The sequence below is a fragment of the Cucumis sativus genome, chromosome 5, assembly GCF_000004075.3.
Source record: "Cucumis sativus cultivar 9930 chromosome 5, Cucumber_9930_V3, whole genome shotgun sequence".
Lineage (NCBI taxonomy): Eukaryota > Viridiplantae > Streptophyta > Magnoliopsida > Cucurbitales > Cucurbitaceae > Cucumis > Cucumis sativus.
In genome coordinates this window covers 29718436-29738677 of record NC_026659.2, presented here as the reverse complement: position 1 = coordinate 29738677, position 20242 = coordinate 29718436, and the positions used below count along the sequence as shown (strand labels likewise).

Here is a 20242-nt window from a genome sequence, read left to right as displayed (position 1 = left end):
TCAATAGTGTTTAGACAATTATATACGGAGAAGAGACCATAGGAAGAACTTGCACTTTTTGTGAGGTTGGATTTCCAAATGTTTTTTAAAACAAGTAGGCGGATGTTGATTTCATCTCTCAGGTCCATAAAATGTATGGAATTTTTAACAGAAGTCACATTGAAATTTCCACCCGAAGATAGATTCCATATAGGTTTATCATAGCCAAGGTTGCTGCTAGGAATGCTGAGATGTTGTTTTATCTCATTCCATTGTTGGATTTCACGGTCTCTAAGGGCTGTACTCGGATGAATGTTCCAATACTAGGTTGAATATAAACTATTATTCCCTGCGGGCTCCATGTCTACCAAAGGAGACAATGTTATCAGAGGACATGTCAGAACATTTTGTATTGATTCAAGGGTCAAATGTGGAAGGCCTCATTAGTCATTGGACGTGGGATTCAAGTTTGGAAATGAGCAAAAGCCCATCGTAGGAAGTGATAATTGGGATAATGTTATATGTGAGCCCAATCATCGCTAAATGGAAGTGTATCCCAGAATCCCTCCCATCTATATTAACCGGCATTAACTTGGGCTTGTGCATTGAACGAAATGGTAAATATAATTGAAAACAAAACTAAATTTTGAGAATGTGGGAGAAAGAAAAATGAACACATTAATCTCATGCATTTTTTGTCATTAAATTATAATGAGGTTAGAGTCTATTTAATTTGATCTACAAAGTCTGGGAACGAATACTTTAGTCTCTGAATTTAAAAACAAATTAAGTCTAAATTGATGGATTGAGTTGAATTTCATGGAGCATATAAAGTTTGGATGCCTTCAATATCATCAAACTGTAAGCCCCTAGTTTGTTCACCGGCTTCCATGTAGGGCCACATAATGGCGTCTCTGATGGTGCTGTGAGCAAGGCCGAGCACATGCCCGAGCTCATGCAAAGCAACCATCCCCACATTTATGAAACCACCAACGGAACCATCTGCCCAATCCTCATCCCAATCAAAGTGCACCCTCCCATCCAATGGCCCAAAAGCATGTGCCAAAACCCCTCCTTTTCCATCGAATGGATAGCCATCTCCATGGTTCCCTCTCACGAAGTTAAATGTGATGTCAGCCTCTTGAGCTTCTACGGCTTCTGAGAATCTGAACAAGCTAAACAACGCCCATTGTTCCATTGCGTTCATCACCGGTTCTTTGAAGTCGTTTGGAAAATCATCGAGAAATGTGTACCTCAGGTTGTATTTTGATACCGGCCATTTCAGGTTATCCGGAAAGAATGTGAAATGAGAATGAAAACTGCTACTATTCATTTGAACGTTGTTATCCATGACATTAATATTGTGCATGATATCTGGAATCCCGCATCGTGGTAGAGACATCAGAGTTAATGTCTCCTCATCTATAACACCACTCACGTTGAGGCTATGGTATTTTTGGAAGGTTTTAATAGCCGACTCTAGGAGAACGTCGAATGTGTTGTTAGAATTGGTACTCTCTACATTGGTTAAGTAACCATAACGTTTGAGGTAAAGTTTGACGTTGTGGATTCCTTCAATGTTGTTACCTATACGACTTCCTTGAAGATGGGAGGATATGTGGGTGTGACGAACACGTGCAGTGATCACATGAGGCGCAATGGAGGCAATAAGGAGGAAAAGTTGAAGAGAGAATTGAAGAGCCATTGGGAAAATAGTATGGAAACAATTTAGGGTTGATGTGGGGGAAGATTGGCTTGAATCTTGGGGGCTTTGTTTATAAGTAAAATTGCATTAATGTTGAATAATGAAGAGAGAGAAAAGGCAAAAGTAGGGTGAGTTTACTACGCTATATACGCATGGTATATGTAATTGAGTAGTTGCAAAAATCATGCTTTCTCTTATAATTCTATATTGGAGTGGAGAAGATAATTAAGAGATATGGGTAATTAATTACGTAATTAAGTGGATGGTTTTTAGAGTAATTAAAAGCTTTTTTTTCTATTATTGTCTTATAATTTTTTTTTCTTTTCATTTGTGGAAAAACGAGTTTCATGTGGTTAATTAAAATTATGTTTAAGACAAAATTCAACCCAGTGAACTTATCAATATGCCGTCAAAATAGTGAATTTATAATTCTATATTCAATGTGGTGCTTATCACAAGGATGTGATGACTACGAGTTTACCTTTTGTAATTTTGTAAGGCTGTGATACTCTATTTATAATTGAGTTTTGGGGGACTTTCCCATCCCTATAAGATTAACTAAGGATCTAATTTCTTTTTCTATTTGAATATATAACACTCAAAATATGGATTTGGACCCCTACGGGATGGTCCATAATACAGAGGGTCAACATGGATCAGTCACTTCTCAAGGAATTCGTTGGCTTCAACCTCGACCTCCAAGGGGGCAAGGCAAACCAAATGGATGCGGGGGCCAATGGGCATCAACTTGGGAAGGAAACAACTTGCTTGCACGCCCGACAAAGTTGCAAAATATCTTAAAGATAGTGTGATTAATGACTCATCCTTTCACAAGTTTTTGTTCTATAAGTTTTGTAAGTTGTTTCTAACTTTCACCTGGTAGTACGATCGTTCCAACATAATGCAATACTGAACTTTTAGTAATATATTTTTGTGTTTGAGTGATTAAATTTTTTAGAAATTTTATGAGATTTTTTCCATAGGTAGATTAATAATTTTTTTTATTAGAAAAGAGAGTTGTTCCTCGATAAATTAAAGGAAAATTGCATAGGATGACATTTTGATAATATAATATAGGAATTATAGCACGTTCTTTTAAAATTTTGTAAATATGGCAAAATTTTCACTTCTCCATCTTAAATTTATTATTTCTAAACTACCCTTCAACAACTTATTTCTCTTTCTCTTTTTAATATTCTACTCATTATTTATTTATTCTTTCACTTTGTAAGGCCCTAATTATTTTTTTATTCTTATACTAAAAAAATTATTTATACTAGTTTCTGTCTTAATCTTAATTTTAACATATCAATAGTACAGTAATTGCAATAAAAAATATAATATAATGTTTGTTGATCGAATTAATTTAACTTCATTTGTGGTTTTTTTTTCTTCGATGTGTATTTTGAGTTGAATTTAATTTCAAATGATTTTGTTTTATTTTTTACATTAATTTTTTTGTTTTACTTTGTCTCAGTTTCGTATATCAATGTTCTGATATACTTATATTATATGTATTAGTTGGTTAATATACTTACTACGTGATTTTTGTTTTTTAAAAATTTGATGCAGTTCATTAGAGTATTATTAAGTTTATGAATGATATAACTCAGTGTATCATTATCAAGTATATCAACAATATATTGTTAAAACATATCAGTAAAGTGAATCATTATCAAGTATATGAATCAAGTTTGCAAGTGTATATCAATAGTATATTAAGTGTATAAGTAGGATTTCAAGCTTATTAAGTGCATTTAATCAATCAATTGTATAAGTAAGAATACTAAATGTATTTGCAGTGTCTCAAACATATATTAGTAATGTTTCAGGTGTGTATCAAAATGCATCGAGTGTATCAAGTGCATCAAGTGTACCAATCAAATGTATCGGGTGTATCAAGAGTATCATGTGTATTAGGTGTATCAAACATATATTAGTAACGAGGGTATTTGTGACATTTTACTTCTTTATATGTGGGTTTGGCTTCATTTTTGCCATTTTCGCAAATAATAAAGTGTGTTCTATAGACTTAATTATTATAACATATTTTGTCATTTTCACAAGTACCCTAGATTAAACTATTAAGGAACCAAATATTTTAGAAAGAACAAAAGATAGAAATGATCAATATTCTTCTCATTTATGGTTCTAAATTTTAAATTAAGGTACAAAAAACACTAAATATAGGTACTAAGTAAAATTAAACCAAAACTATGTTATTTACCATATATGAAAGGTTTAGAGATAAAATGGATTTTAATCTAAATTAATGGTGACCGCCTAAAACCCTCTACTCCAACTGCAAAGAGTGTAAAATGTTGGTTTGAATTAAATTCAAAAACACTTTTGTCAATCACTAAAATACATTCATTAGTTTAGTTTAATATTTCATTTCACATTTGATGTAATTTTTGCATTTATCAAATTAATTTTAATTGATTAAAATAGATATTAGTGTATCAAAATGACAAAAAATATTTTTAAACATTTTATAACCACTTCTAAACATGTCTGGTGTATCCTTGACCTAAATGAGCTTCTTGCCTCAATTAACCCCATACCATCATCAAAGATTTGAAACTAACTTGACAAATATGCATGCTCACAACCAAAGCTCAATACATCGTATGGATATTTTTGATAAAATATGGCAAGTTCGATGGATATTTTTTAGAAAAAATAAAAAATAAATTTACATTAGTAAGGAAACGTTCTATTGTTTGCAAATAATTGTTAAACATTTAATTACTTACAAAAAAAAAAGAAAAAGACTCACATTCAACACCATTGTTGTCACTCTTTGGGTTACATGGTTGGATACAAGCTAACTCTGATTTTTGGATTAGCATACCGAAGCTTTTTCCTAAGTATTGCTCTAGTTCTATTACTTTGAATCTCAATATCTTTTGTATAACTTTAACACATTATTGGACTTATTTAAAGTTCTATCTCTGTGGTGGTGACGAATGTATAACTTTTTCTCTACTATCTTTTTTATCTTAACAAAGTGGGAGTGACGAATGTGCTAGGAGGTGTTCAGCTAGTAGCGGTAGAATCAAGAAAAATTAACAAACAAAAAGCAAAGATAATATCATTAATTTAAATAAATAAAACAAATGTTTAATTTGAAAGTTACTTTTAAGGGTCATTTAAAGCATGAACGCCTTCAATATCATCAATAGTCAATTCAGTCTTGTTGACACCAGTCTCCATATTAGCCCACATGACGGCAGATGGAAAAATGCTATGGCCGAGACCAAGTGCATGTCCTATCTCATGCAATGCCACAGACTCGAAATCAAAGTTTTCGTTCGTAAGCGAACCTATTTCGGCCCACTGCTCATCTGCGTCAAAATGCACTCTCCCATCGATCGGCCCAAACGCGTGTCCCAATATTCCCCCTTCTCCATCAAACGGTTTCCCATCTCCATGATCCCCTCTCTCAAAACTTAATAAAATGTCTGCTGTTTGTATTCTCCAGGCAAGGGAGAATGTAAATTTCGAATTAGCTGCCCATTTATCGAAAGCTCGAACCACTGCAGCGGCGTGCTTCATTGGGTAATTATGGACAAATCCATAGGTCAAGTGCCACTTTCTATATGGCCATTTTCCCTTGCCGGGGAAGAACATGAAATGTGAACCACCAATTTGAACAGTAGTATTATTATTCTCACCATCTTGTTGTGCTACTGATTGGAAATTGTCTGCCACCCCACATCGAGGCCTCGACATTTGTTGTAGTGTCTCCCTGTCTAAGACTCCACTTACCTTAAGGTTGGAGAATTTTTGGTATGATTTAATGGCGGATTCTAAGTCGTCGTCGAATGCATCTGTGCTCAAATTGTTTTCATTTTCATTGCTGAAATAACCGTAACGTTGAAGGTAAGCCTTGACTTTATGAATTCCTTCCACGATGCTATCGTTTTTACTACTTCCTATGAGATGCTCGGGAAATAGAAGTCGAGATGATTTATGGTTGTGAAGAGGACGAGCCGATGTCAAATGAGGTGTAACGAAGGCCAAAAGTAGGAAGAGTTGGAGACATAACTTAGCAGCCATTGTCAAGCTAGAAATATGAAAAGGCAAATAATTAGTATGTGAATCGTGAAGATGGAGTGTAGACTTTGGGAACCTTTTTAAAGATAAAATGGAAGAGAGACATGGGAAGATTTTCTCTAATCATTCTGTACTAAATGAGAAAAAATAAAATTTTTGGTTATCGAAAAGAAAATAATTAAAGATGGTAACTTTATATTTTATTTCCTGTGTTACACCAAATCTAAATATGCTAATAATTTGTTTGTATTAAGTAGAAAGCCATGAGAATATTTTCTCTAATGATTCTGTAATTAATGGGATGAAAAATAATTATTTGTTTTGGAAAGAAAATAACTAACGTTGGTATAAAGTTTTTTTCTCCATTAAAAAAAATCATGATGGTAACCTATGATATTAACTAAGTTGATGAGATTTTTTAGAGAATATATATCTTATACTTTAATTTGGAAATAACCTTTTTTTATATTTTTAGTATAAACATTTTTATGAAACCTATTGGCCAAATAGATAATAAAATTATACCTCTAAAAGAATTTGATTTTGACTATTTAGGGTTTTAATGTTTTGTTTATTTTTCAATGATTTTCTTTGGCATACGCAAATATTCTAAGATCATCCTCAAGATTAATAGATGTGGACAGTTAGCCAACACTCAAGAATTAATATCAAAAGAAAATTTTGAAAAAACCAAAAAATGTGTGTGAGTCTTTTTTTTTTCTTCGATTCGTTCAACCTAATATATGAATGAAATTTTAAACAAAAATCGATTGAAAAACTTTATGGGATGTTTGGACCAAGAAGTTAAAAGTGTAGAGTGTGAACTTCACTCTTTATTTAGTCCAAGAAGGTCGTGAGTCCTACGACTAAAAAACTTCTAATACACCTTGTGAAATTTATATATTATTGAATAAATCATAATAATTCAAAATACATAATGATGTTTTACATAGGAATATATATAGACCTGAAAGAAACCTCTAAAAAAACTCATGAATGGAAAATACCAAAAAGAAAAATACTAATGGAAAATACTGATAATCCATAAACCCTAATTTTCCTTTTAACACACCTCATACAACTTATATATCTTAACACACCATCGAATGTACTTGACACACTCAATATTAGGGTTGTTCATAAAATACTTGAAAATCAAACTGATTTGACAAATCAAACCAAGCCGAATTGAAACCATACCGAAATCGATTGCATGCAGTTTGATACAGTTTGTGTTATGTTGAAACTGCTTCTTATGTGGTTCGGTTCGGTTTAATGTTTTAAACCGATTCTAAAGCCAAAACGGTTCTGATACATGTGGCGTGCACTTGGTACACATTTGATACACACTTTTTTTCTTTTGTTTTTTGAAAAAGATACGTTAGGTCAGTAGGTGCACCCGGACATCTCCACTAGGTGGACACCTCCTTAGCACCATCATCATCCCCGCTTTCATTAATATAGGAAGAATAACCTAAGACTATAATATCTCACTTTTATATACAACGTATGGATTTATGATAAAAGATTGTGAATATTTGGATTTATGATAAAAGATTGTGAATATTTAATGTTAAAGGATTGGAAAAAGAAAAATATATTATTTATTTGTAAAAATATAAACCACAAACACATAATATTATAACATAATCTAAAATAATTACTCCACAAACACAAAATCTAACTATATATCCTAGGACTATAATATCTCACTTTTTGCCACAAATGCCTCCTTGAAATTATCACATTTTTTTTGCCCTAAAGTAAATAAATTTTCACTTATTTATAAAAATTTCGAATTGTTTTATTTATCCGAATGTCGTTAAGCATAGTTACTTAATTTTCATTAAATTAAAAACATTTAATATTGTCATTTTTAACATTTACGTATATGAATATGTATACTAGGTGTGTCAAGTGTATTGAGTGTGTATCAAGTATATTGAATGTATTAGGTCATATATCACTTGTGGGCTATTAGGTGTATCAATTATCGAATGTATTATCCATTCTAAACTTCCAAACAATAAGAATAAGAATGACAGTAAATCAAATTCAAGGGAAGAGAGAATGTTACTCATCAATTTATACTATACTGGTTCACCCTTTGTGTGCTAGGTCTTGTTCTCTACTATTAATAAAAGTAAAAAAGTTTTCAACTCTCTCGCATACGTATATTATATCTCTAACTTTTCTCACATAAGAATATACGAAAAAGAAAAGCTTTCCCTCGGTGTTTCTGTATTGCATGCAAAAGTCTCACGACCCTCATCTTCTTCCTTCAACAGCAAATCTAAGTTGTTAAGTTTACATATCAATCACTAAGTCGATGGTAATAATAAACCATTGGCATATGTCTACCTATGACGACGCTGCAAAAATAAGTTGTCGGCAAAAACCTATCTACGCCAACACTCTAATTTTGACCATATGTGATTCCATTTATTATCGACGATTAAAAAATTCGTTGGAGAATCTTACTTTTGCCAACGACATTTAGAGGCGTCGGTATGCTTGTCGTCGACAAAGGCAAAATTTCTTGTAGTGATTACCTGTCTCAACACATTATCAATAATATTCATAGCCAGTGTACTGTAAGCTACTTCTTCCATTGTTTCTCTTTTTGATTTGGCCAAAGTTGCAGGGAGGTCTTTTGGGTCTTCTAGAGCTTTCAAGATTTTGTGTGAACACAAGATTGTAGTAATTCTCTTTGTTCACAAGGTAAAATTTCCATTTCCATCAAAATTTTCAATTTCATACTTCATAGTGGTCATTTTCTTTCTTTCCTTCTAACGGGCTTTGGTACCAGTTCTTGAAAAAGTAGAAACAAAAAGTTTCTCTTTCTTTGTAAAATCAGTCCGATGAGATAAGTGTAATTTTTTAGAAAATTAAATGTAGAGTTACCTTTTTACCCTCTACTTTTCTCTCACCTTTTCAACTCCTTGCAAGTTGTCACTTTCATTTCATTGTATTTCTTTTTATCTTTGCATGGTTCACGGAGAGAGAAAGCAAAAAGAAAGAAGGGTTTCTTAAGTAAGATGAAGGGATGAGAAAAGTGAACAAGATGACATTTATAGTGGCTCAGCACATAGCCTACATCCATTCTTCAAAGGTAAAAAATCTTTTATTCAACATTCCTTTAGAAAGTAAATTCAAGAAATATGAACATTGTTTTTTATACTACATCTACATGGATTTATTCAGTATATTTTCTTCTTAAGGCTAAGACTTTTATTAGACTTTTGTTAGTTATTATTTTATTAACTTCATGTTCTAACAAAATGTAATCGTAACTGATTTGTTTCATTTCTTTAACAAGTGCAGAAATTGAAGCTCTCTTACATAAGGTAGTTCACCAACAAAACTCAACAAGAATAATTAACTCAATGCTATATATTCGCATAGAACAAAAAAAACAGAAACAAGAACTCAAATTCATGGACGAATTCAAAGATGGCCATCACCTTGATTCTTGAACCAAAGTAAGGTTTGAGGAGTATCTCTCTTTTTAGTCTCTTTCACCGAGTTGGAGCTTATAACAGAAGAAACCCAATCGCCAATTGTTGACTCTCTTTTCTGTCATCGCCATTGATAACTCCTCTTCGCGCCCACCATTTTATCTAATTCCACCAGCGATCATTGCTATCCTATTTTAAATCCCACTTCATATCCAATACCAAGAATTGCTTGAAAACTTCCAAGCAAGAATCAAAGAAGAAAATAAGCAATTTTGAGGGTTTATAGGACGTTTACAGCGTGGCTTTACATGTTTTTAATTTCAAGCACAATCTAGAAGGGTGTGAGCATTCCAATCGATTTTCAGTGTAATTTCGATCAAGAGACAAATTAAATCAACATTGTTGTTTTATCTCAGAGAAAACGTGACATTGGTTTGACTTTGTTTTGCAAGTTTTGTAAGTTGTTTCCGGATTTCAACTAGTAGTACGTCGTGCCAAGACATAATAAGGCACTAAACTTTCATATTGTAGGGAGACTGTTAAAAAAAAATTAACAGAAACAAGGGTTCCTTGATAAATTAAACTTATAAAGGAGCCAAATGTTTTATAAAACATAAAAAAGGAGAAATGATCAACATGAGAAGATCAAGATTGTTTGTGGTTTTAAATTTTAAATTAAGGTACAAAAAAAATCTAAATAGTTACTAACTAAAATTAAACCAAAACTATATTATTTACATTATTCATGAAAGTTGTGAGATATAAAATGGCTTTTAATCTAAAATTCATGGTCATGATCGTGTAAATTAAAAGTCTCTATTCCAATTGTCAAGTTAAAAATCACTTCAAAATACATTTAAAATTAGTTTAATATATGTTTTTACACGGTTAATGTAATTTTTACATTATCAATATTGATTTTAAAGGATTAAAATAGATTTTTGGGTAATTTTAGGTGATTTTAAACATTTCATAGTCAATGCTCAATAGGTCTTAAGTAACCTTGGCCCATATCAGGTTCACTTGACAAATACACAATCACAATAAAAAATTTAAAAGTTTCATTCGATAAAATATAGTGATTTCAAGGAATATTTTTGAAAGAATTATAAAAACAAAAATTTCAATAAAATAAACTAAACTTAGTAAACAAACATCTTATAATTTTTAAATAATTAAACATGTCTATTAATTAGATTATATAATTTTTTGTGTTCTTTGGATTTTTATATATTATAATGGAAACATTTGGAAATATCCAAAACTATATTTTTCGAATAGAAGAAAAAAAAGAAATTTGTGATGTGTTGAACAAAAGCAAACACATAACATCGTTTATTTAAAAATGAAATAAAAAGAAAGGAAAAGGATAAAAAACAATGGTTGAATTTGAAAGCTAATTAAGAGCCATATAAAGCACGAATGCCTTCAATATCGTCAATAGTCAAGCGAGTCTTGGGGAAACCTTTGTACATATAAGCCCACATGATGGCCAATGAGGAACTGCTATGGCCGAGCCCAAGCGCATGTCCAATCTCATGCAATGCAAGAGTCTCAAGGTCATACCGTTCCATAGGATCCCCTTCCCACCGATCATCTGCGTCAAAGTGCACTCTCCCATCGACCGCTCCCAACGAGTGTGCCAATATTCCCCCTTCTCCATCAAACGGTTCATGATCTCCATGTTCCCCTCTCTCAAAACTTACCAATATGTCTGCTGTTTGTACTCTCGGGGATAGGAAGAACGAAAATTTCGTATTATCTTCCCATGTCTGGAAAGCTCGACGCACTGTGTCGACGTGCTGCGGTGGGAAATCATGGATAAATCCGTACGACAAGTGCCTCCTCTCAGCTGGCCATGTTACGTGGTTGTAGTAGAACGTGTAATGTGAACCACCAATTTCAATATTAGTATTCTTATTCTCATGTTCTTGTTGTCCTACTGATACATAAGTGTCTCTCACCCCACATCGAGGCCTCGACATTTGTTGTAGGGTCTCCCTGTCTAAGACTCCGCTTACCTTAAGGTTGGAGAATTTTTGGTACGATTTAATGGCGGATTCCAAGTCGTCATCGAATGCATCTGTACTCAATTTTTTTTCATTTTCATTGCTTAAGTAACCGTAACGTTGAAGGTAAGCCTTGACTTTATGAATTCCTTCCACGATGCTATCGTTTTTACTACTTCCTATGAGATGCTTGGGAAATAGAAATGGAGAAGGTTTGCGGTTGTGAAGATGACGAGCCGAGGTCAAATGAGGTGTAATGAAGGCCAAAAGTAGGCAGAGTTGGAGACATAGCTTAGAAGCCATTGTCAGGCTAGAAATATGAAAAGGAAAATCAGTACGTGAAGTGTGAAGATGAGTTCAGACTTTGAGAACCTTTTTAAAGATAAAATTGCATGAAAAAACAAAGAGTGAAGATATTGCTTTTTCTTGGCCATATTTTGAATAACTGGAAAATCCAGCCTTTTCTTTAATGAAAATTCAATATAATTAATTATTCAGTAATTTGAAAGTTCCAGCTTTTTATTACAGAAATATTTGTAATTAAATGATAATCCTGAGTATTTAAATAAAATTAAGTCAAGTGAAATAAATATAAATCTCTGATAAATAATTTAAAGGGGAATTTTTAAATACTAAACAGTCTTGAATTAATTTTGTAAATATTTAACCAATTAATTATTTTGATTATTAGTACGTTATATTTTATCTCTGATTTACACCAAATCTAAAATTATGGTAAGAATCTGAATTAAGCAGTGAGCCATGAGAAGATTTTCTCTAATCATTCTGTAATAAATTAGAAGAAAATAATTATTTTGTTTTGGAAAAGAAAATAATTAAAGTTGGTAGCTTTTATATTTAATTTCAAAATCTTTAAATATGCTAATAATTTGTATGTATTAATTAGAAAGCTATGAGAATATTTTCTCTAATCATTTTGTAAATGGGAGAAAATAATTATTTGTTTTGGAAAAGAAAATAATTATTTGTTTTGGAAAAGAAAATAATTAAAGTTACATTGTTTTCCCATTAAAAAATTAGATGTTGTTAACCTCTTATATTAACTAAGTTAATAGAGATTTTTTTTAGAGTAATATAATATATCTTATGTCCCCCACATAAATACACATTTAGTTTTTAAATTAACTTAATTTCGGTAAGAGTACATATTTATCGTTAATTTAACCTCACCGTAGCTTAACACTAAGGGAATGTTTGGGGGAGCGGTTGGGTTATGAAGGGTTGGGTTATGGTAACCGAACCCTTGTTTGGGGGAAGGATTATCATAACCCTAATTTTACCCCTAACCCCTCTCCTCAACCCTTTCTTAATTCTTCTCCAACCCTTTCTCAACACTTCTTCATTTATAATTAATTCATTTATTTTAAATACTATTTTTTTTCTCATTTATAGTTTCTATATAAATTATTAAAATTTTAATTTCTTCCTTTACTCTTGAATTAGATAATTTATTGTAAATTACACGATTAAAATTTTAATTTAATTACCTTCAATCAACTTTATGTTAGAATTAATGTGAAATTAAGATTTTGATATCAATCTCAACTTTATTGTATTTTGTTAATTTGCTTAAATATCTAAAGAATATAAATTCAATAAAAAAATGGTACAATTTTAACAAATTATCATAAATTGATTACAACAATTAACGAACTATAAAAACTATTTGATTAAATTAAAAATTAGTGAGGGTCGTAACTTCAACAAACCTAGAGGTGATTGGTCTATATTTCGTCACTTTCATAATGTTATTTTGGTTATTAAATTAAGTTTTGTTAGATTAACATAACAAATCTTTTGTTATAGAGATGGTAGATTCATGATTTTTTACCTAATCATTATTGCAGAATGACTAAAATAAATATTTTGAAAGTATATAAACCACCGTTAAAAACAATAAAAATTAAAGTTGGTATTTTAAAAGTAGTCTAAAATAAATTGAACAGAAACCTAAAACTAGATTTATTGTAATTTTTCACGAGAAAACAAAACTAGGGTTGGTAAAAGCCTTGATTGTTCTTTTCTATTTTCAGGACTTCGTAACTTGGATAGTTATTTGCTTTAATTTACATGTTTATGGATCATATGTCACATTCATAAAAACCAATTTATTGAAACGTAACGTTGCTTACAAAATGTTGAAAATGAACGTTGTAGTTAAATAAATCAAGACAACTTATTTTACAAAATCTCGGACAATTTGGTAAAATAAATAAATGAAATTTGTGCTATTGAATTTAGAATATGAATTAAAAAAAGAAAATTATTTGCACCTAACGACTACTTAAAAAAGATTGAAAATGAACGTCGTATTTAAAGAAATTAAGGAATTTTTTTACGAAAACTAGGACGATTTGGTAAATTAAATATACGAAATTCGTGTAATTGATCTAGAATATGGTTTTTTAAAAAAGAATTGCACAAAGGTTGAAAATGAGCATTGAATTTAAAGAAATCAAGGTAAATTATTTTACGAAAACTATGACAATTTGATAAATTAAATATACAAAATTTATGTATTAAATTTAGAATATGATTTTTTTTATAAAAAAATTTATCTGCAAGTAAGGATTACTAAAAAAAATGTTGAAAATGAGCGTTGTATTTAAAGAAATTTAGTCAAATTATTTTATGAAAACTAAGATGATTGAATAAATTAAGTATAGAAATTTGTGTATTGGATCTATAATATAAATTTTAAAAAAATAAAAAATAAAAAATTTCATAACACTACCCACGTAACCCTTCCCCAAACATATCTTATTATAACACTACTATAACCCTACCCACCTAACCCTTCCCTCAAACACATCTTATCGTAACACTTTTTCCTTAACCCTTTTCCAAAACACATTTTATCATAATCTTAGGTTTATCATAACACTAGGTTTATCATAACTCTAACCCTCCATAACTCAACCCTTCCCCCAAATGCACCCTAAGTATTGACAAAATGTTATCGATTATTGTTGAGAAAATTATCTATATCTTATATTTGTACATATTTATTGAATTTTAAAATCTAAGAATATCCTAGGATAATTTTAATCAAATGGGTATTTGAATTTTTTTTTTTTTTTGTTTATAGTAGTTTTACATATATTTTTTTTCTAACGCACGAGGAATAATGTATGGTTCCGATAATATTTACATATTTTATGTTGATAATGTTGGATTTTATGTCTTAAAACCCGTAGATAGTAAATATAAATACTTGACCATTATTAATAGAGTGTTATAGTTATTATCATTTCAATAAGGGTTATTGATTATATAATTAGTTTTGTCTTAATAACCTAAATCTAATAAACTAACCTCCTAAGTTGTTTTATAAGTTTTGAATAGTAATATGTAGAAACATACATGGGTCAAATATTTGAGATACATCTTAAATGATAGTATAGGGATAAGGTTGGGTACAACATTCTGGTAACACTATGGATACGGCTCACTTTGTATTTGATACAAATGCAGTTATCCAACGCAATAGTGTAGGTGACATTGTTAGTGAGAATATCCTATGCAATAAGTTTGCATAAGAGACCGGACCACAAAATAGTAGTAACTATTAGATGTAACTCCATTTACTAGTTAGTTGGTTTTTATTTTATTAGGATGACCTAAGGTAACTTTAGTCTTAATCTTGAGTGTATTATGAACTTTTGTTTACGAGAAATTGTAATTTGATTTGTACGGGTGAAAGTAGCCAGTTTGCCAACTCAATATGCTTATCATTTTGGGGACAAGATCGAGTGGGGACTTGGAAATATAATCACACAATATGAAACTCACTCCTTCCTGATTTTAGGGTAAGTAAATGAGTATTTCCTTAAATGGTGTCTTTGGGACTTGAACAAAATATCCTACCCTCTCTATGACACGATAGGGTTTTATGTTTAATGGTTGGACCATAAACAAGTTGTTCGTTAGAGGAACTAGTATTTAAGGACTAGAAGTAACCCTACAGGGGTAAAACGATACTTTGACCTAGCTGGTGTACTTACGAACACTTGTGAAAGAACTAACTTACTGTTATTGATCTATATCCGTGGACACATAAATATATCTACTACAATGAGAGAATCAGTTCAATTGTGAGTCTTTAGTGGAGTGTACACACAGTTAATGAATATTGATTAATATAGTTAATGAGTTTAGTCACTTAGTCTCGTCGTATCTTTGCAACTTCTAATCTGTAGGTCTATTGTCATATTCCTAACTCTTAAAGGGTAATGAGATTTATTTATATTGGTTATAATTTGAAATGTTCAAATTTGCTTAGAAAATTAATATAATGTATGATCATTTCAAATTTGCTTAGGAAATTAATATAATGTATGATCATTTCAAATTTGCTTAGGAAATTAATATAATGTATGATGATACATTATAACATAAAATATATATTTAGAGATGATTCAAAATTAATTTATGAGAGAATAAAATGAATTCAAATGTTAATTTAATGTGAATTAAATTCATACGTTAAGAGTATATCTTATACATATTAAAACTCTAAGTTATAAAAGAAATTTATATTTGAATAAATTTAGATTAAATTAAATATAAGATATTTAATTTAAAAATTAATTAATTGAAGAATTAATTAATAATTTGGTTTATTTAATTTAATTAACCCTAAACCCTTAATTTAATTTAATTTAATTTAATTGATTGAATTAAAACTAGAGATATATTTCTTTAAATATATTTAAATAAAATATTAATTAAATATGATTTAATTAATTATCAAGCTATTTAATTTAGATTAAATTATTTATTTATTTTTATTTTTAATTAATTAAATTAAATGGGAAACGTGGGTGGTTAATCCATGATTGTGGAGATTAGTTTATTCTACTCTGCCAATTCTCTCAAAGATTATCAGTGTAAAACTAAAGTTTCCTTTCCATATTTTTTTTGTTCCTACGAACTAAGATCTCTAGCTCAAATAATATGAAGGTTTATAAGTGGTAGTGCCCCAATTTGATGATTGGCAGATTCAGAGTCGTCAACCAGAGTAAGTGCTTTTTCTTACTCTTCTTTATAATTCTATGTAATTTGAAACATGTTTAGCCATAAAAATTAGTTTCTATATTAATTTTTTCAACGTATTTGATTCTTTTAAGTTTCTAATTAAATATTTGAGTTTATAGTTCGGTTAATCTTTCTGCTGTGTTTGGGTTCTTATCCCTTTCAGATGAAGTCGATATAATTATATATTCTATTATTTCATTAAACTTTCAAAATGTGGTGTCTAATAAATTTCTATAATACTAAATTTAGAATAAAGAAAACATAACATGATTGAGACATAATGGTTGTATTATCAATTTATTAAACATAATCTTAAATTTAAAAATATAATTAAGAAATAATTTATTACTACTTTCGTAGAAAATATAAAAACGTAAATTAAATCTAGTAGCTTATTAAGTGAATGGAATTATTTGATTTTGTTAAACAAAACTAAAAGGAGATCATAAAGAAAACTACGATAATATTATGCAAATGATCGTTGCTTTCTCCTACAATATATATTACTACTTTTTTTTTCTTAGTACGCGAGAATTTGATCATTTACAAAGCTAAAGTAAAACTTCTAAAAAAATTACTTCACTTCTAAAAAAGTAAAACGTTGAAGGTAAGCCTTGACTTTATGAATTCCTTCCACGATGCTATCGTTTTTACTACTCCCTATAAGATGCTTGGGAAATAGAAATGGAGAAGGTTTGTGGTTGTGAAGAAGACGAGCCAAGGTCAAATGAGGTGTAACGAAGGCCAAAAGTAGGAAGAGTTGGAGACATAACTTAGAAGCCATTGTCAAGCTAGAAATATGAAAAGGAAAATTAGTATGTGAAGTGTGAAGATGAGTTTAGACTTTGGGAACCTTTATAAAGACAAAATTGCATGAAAAAACAAAGACAAGAAGTGAAGCTATTGCTTTTGCTTGGCCATATTTTGAAGGAAAATTTACATAAATTGAAGAGAATGGAAAGTAAACATCATATAGTAAAATTTTGTTATGAGCCGTTGTAAATTCTTCCATTCTAAATATTCTCATATTTTGAATAATTGGAAAACCCACCTTTTTCCTTTAGTGAAAATTCAATATAATTAATTATTCAATAATTGGAAATTTTCAGTTTTTTACTACACAAATACTTTTAGTTAAATGATAATCCTGAGCTGATTTTAAATAAAATCAAGTGAAATAAATATAAATCTTTGATAAATAATTTAAATATATTAAACAGTCTTGAATTATTTTTGTAAATATTTAACCAATTAATTATTTGGTTATCTGTACGTTTATATTTTATTTCCTTATTTACACCAAATGTAAAACTATGGTAAGAATTTGTATTAAGTAGAGAGCCATGAGAAGATTTTTTCTAATCATTCTGTAATAAATTAGAAGAAAAAAATATTTTTTTTCGGAAAAGAAAATAATTAAAGTTGGTAACTTTTATATTTTAGTCCCTGTGTTTTACACCAAATCTAAATATGATAATAATTTGTTTGTATTATGCAGAAAGCTAAGAGAGTATTTTCTCTAACCATTCTGTGAATGGGAGAAAATAATTATTTTTTTTGTAAAAGAAAATAATTAAAGTTGGTAACCTTTTTTTTCATTAAAAAAATTAGATATGGTAACCTTTAATATTAACTAAGTTGATAGAGATCTTTCTAGAGAAATATATATTGTATAGTAATGCCATAATCAGTATTGACAAAAAAAAATGTTACTAAGTATTTTGTTGAAAAAATTAACTTTTTTATAAAAAAAAACGATTGGATCAGTAGATGCACCATTAACATTCTCATCATCCCGCTTCAATGATATAAAGAAGATAATTACATAAAAGCATGAAAGAAACAAAAAGGGTTAAAGATAAGTCCAAATACCTAATAAAATTAGACAAAGGCATTGATATTCAAGGCTATAGTGTCAACAGAATAGCTAGAGAAACTTTTAGATCTAGTCGTTCATAATCTGATGACAACTTTGTTATCTTCCCAAAGTTTTGTAGGGGATTTCTTTTTGTCGTTGAAAGTTCTATCATTTCTTCAAGTCATATGAGCTCCATACTGTGATAGAAGAGTTAACTAATTTTAATCCAATAGATATTTGAAAATTTTGGTTTTGTTTATAGCAGTTTTACATAATTGTTTTCAAACTCACAAAAGGATAATGGTTCAACTAGTTTTTAACGCTACATTACTAAAACACTAAATTTAGAATAAAGAAAAATGATAAAAGTGAGACAACAACATAAAGTTGAAAAATTATGTATATATTGAACCCAACTTTTAAAATTTTGAATAAAAAACTTGTTAAAAAGTGACAATATATATATATATGAACATAACTCAATTGCTCCGCTTTAATACAATACAGTACTATATTTTCATCCCGCTACAATAATGTGGCCTTTCACATGACACAGAGAGAAAGATAAATATGAAAAAAGCATACTTTTAGCTGTGTTAATTTTAAAACTGCACGAGATAGAGTAATACTCAATTACAATCCAAATTCCATTAACAAAGGAAACAAAATATTAAAAGAAATTGTATTTTCTTAGAAAAATAAATCTCTTTAGTGAGTTGCATATATTAAATAGGAACACAGTCCAAGATGTGTATCTAACTAAAGACGAGTGTTTTTAAGGGTACAAAGCATGAATTCCAGCAATATCATCATCATTCAAGTTCTTTAAAGCATTGGATTCAATATAGGGCCACATGACAGCTTGTGGAAGGGTGCTATGGGCAAGACCAAGAACATGCCCAAGCTCATGAAGTGCCGCATTCATCACATTAACCTTCTTCTCTTCCAACCCTGCCGACCAAGTATCATCGCCATCTAAGTGCAATCTCCCATCAGTTGGTGCAAAAGCATGACCCACAACTCCTCCAGGTCCATCAAAAGCAAACCCATCTGCATGATCCTTTACCTGAAAGCTGATATTAATGTCAGCACTTTGGGCATCCGAAGCTTCTGAGAATGTGAATAGTGACTGGGCTGCCCATCGAGCCATAGCCTCAGTCATTGATGGCACAAAGTCAATTGGAAAATTGTTGGTAAACATGTAGGTTAGGTGACGTTTGTAATCTGGCCATTTTTCGTTGTTTGGGAATAAAGCGTAATGAGATGACATTTCAAGATCATCCTCAAGATTCTTACTTGAGTTAAATTTGAAGACATCTGGTACTCCACAGCGTGGTTGGAACATTTGATCTAATGTTTCTTGGTCGATAATCCCACTTACATTGAGGTGAGACCATTTCTGGTATAATCTAATGGCAGATTCTAGGGAATCGTCGAACTTGTTACTGTTAAGTTCAATGATATTGGAATCAGTACTCGTGTTGTGTGATAAGTAACCATAACGTTGAAGGTATTTTTTAATGCTATGGATTCCTTCTACATTGTCGTCTTTACGACATCCATACAGACGTCGAGGAGATAAAATTGAATTGTGTTTGGAGATTACATGAGATGCAATGGAAGCGAGAATAAGGAAGAGCAGTTGGAGAGACTTGAACGCCATTGCTAAAAAAAAGTTTAGAAATTGTATTGACATGGAAGGAGAAGAATTTTAGGGTTTTTTAAAGAGAAATTTTGCTTGGAATTTGTTAAAAACTACTCTTTCCTTGTGTGGGGTAAATAAATTACATTTATTTTCTTTGTTTGTTTGTTTGTTTTTTTTTTTTTTTTTTTATAAAACCATACCTTTTTTAAAATAAAAATTACCTAAATTTAGTTGAGAGATATTCTTGTAAAAGAGAAATAAAATCTCTCTCATTTAAGTAAAATATAATAATAGTGTAGTGGGTTATAAATAATTAACATATGTGTAAATAAATATTCTACCATTAAAGATAGATAAAATACGTTTATATATATATATATGAGATTATTCACTTACTGAGATTTTGTTAACTTATTTAGCCAAAATTGTGCTATTTTAAGTAAATTAACCACTACTTTGAATTTGTTAATG

General features: G+C 30.2%; 4 protein-coding genes across 4 annotated transcripts; all 4 read right to left on the bottom strand.

The window, feature by feature from the left end:
* Positions 1 to 796: 796 nt before the first annotated feature.
* Positions 797 to 1684, bottom strand: LOC101216486 (metalloendoproteinase 5-MMP). Its single transcript, XM_004142417.1, has one exon. The coding sequence runs from the start codon at positions 1682 to 1684 to the stop codon at positions 797 to 799; it is 888 nt and encodes a 295-aa protein (XP_004142465.1).
* Positions 1685 to 4825: 3141 nt separating this feature from the next.
* Positions 4826 to 5746, bottom strand: LOC101216729 (metalloendoproteinase 2-MMP). The gene has a single exon (XM_004142418.2). The coding sequence runs from the start codon at positions 5744 to 5746 to the stop codon at positions 4826 to 4828; it is 921 nt and encodes a 306-aa protein (XP_004142466.2).
* A 4855-nt stretch (positions 5747 to 10601) lies between these two features.
* Positions 10602 to 11513, bottom strand: LOC101216960 (metalloendoproteinase 5-MMP). The gene has a single exon (XM_004142419.1). The coding sequence runs from the start codon at positions 11511 to 11513 to the stop codon at positions 10602 to 10604; it is 912 nt and encodes a 303-aa protein (XP_004142467.1).
* Positions 11514 to 18901: 7388 nt separating this feature from the next.
* LOC101215286 (metalloendoproteinase 1) lies at positions 18902 to 19789 on the bottom strand. Its single transcript, XM_004142412.2, has one exon. The coding sequence runs from the start codon at positions 19787 to 19789 to the stop codon at positions 18902 to 18904; it is 888 nt and encodes a 295-aa protein (XP_004142460.2).
* Positions 19790 to 20242: the final 453 nt, after the last annotated feature.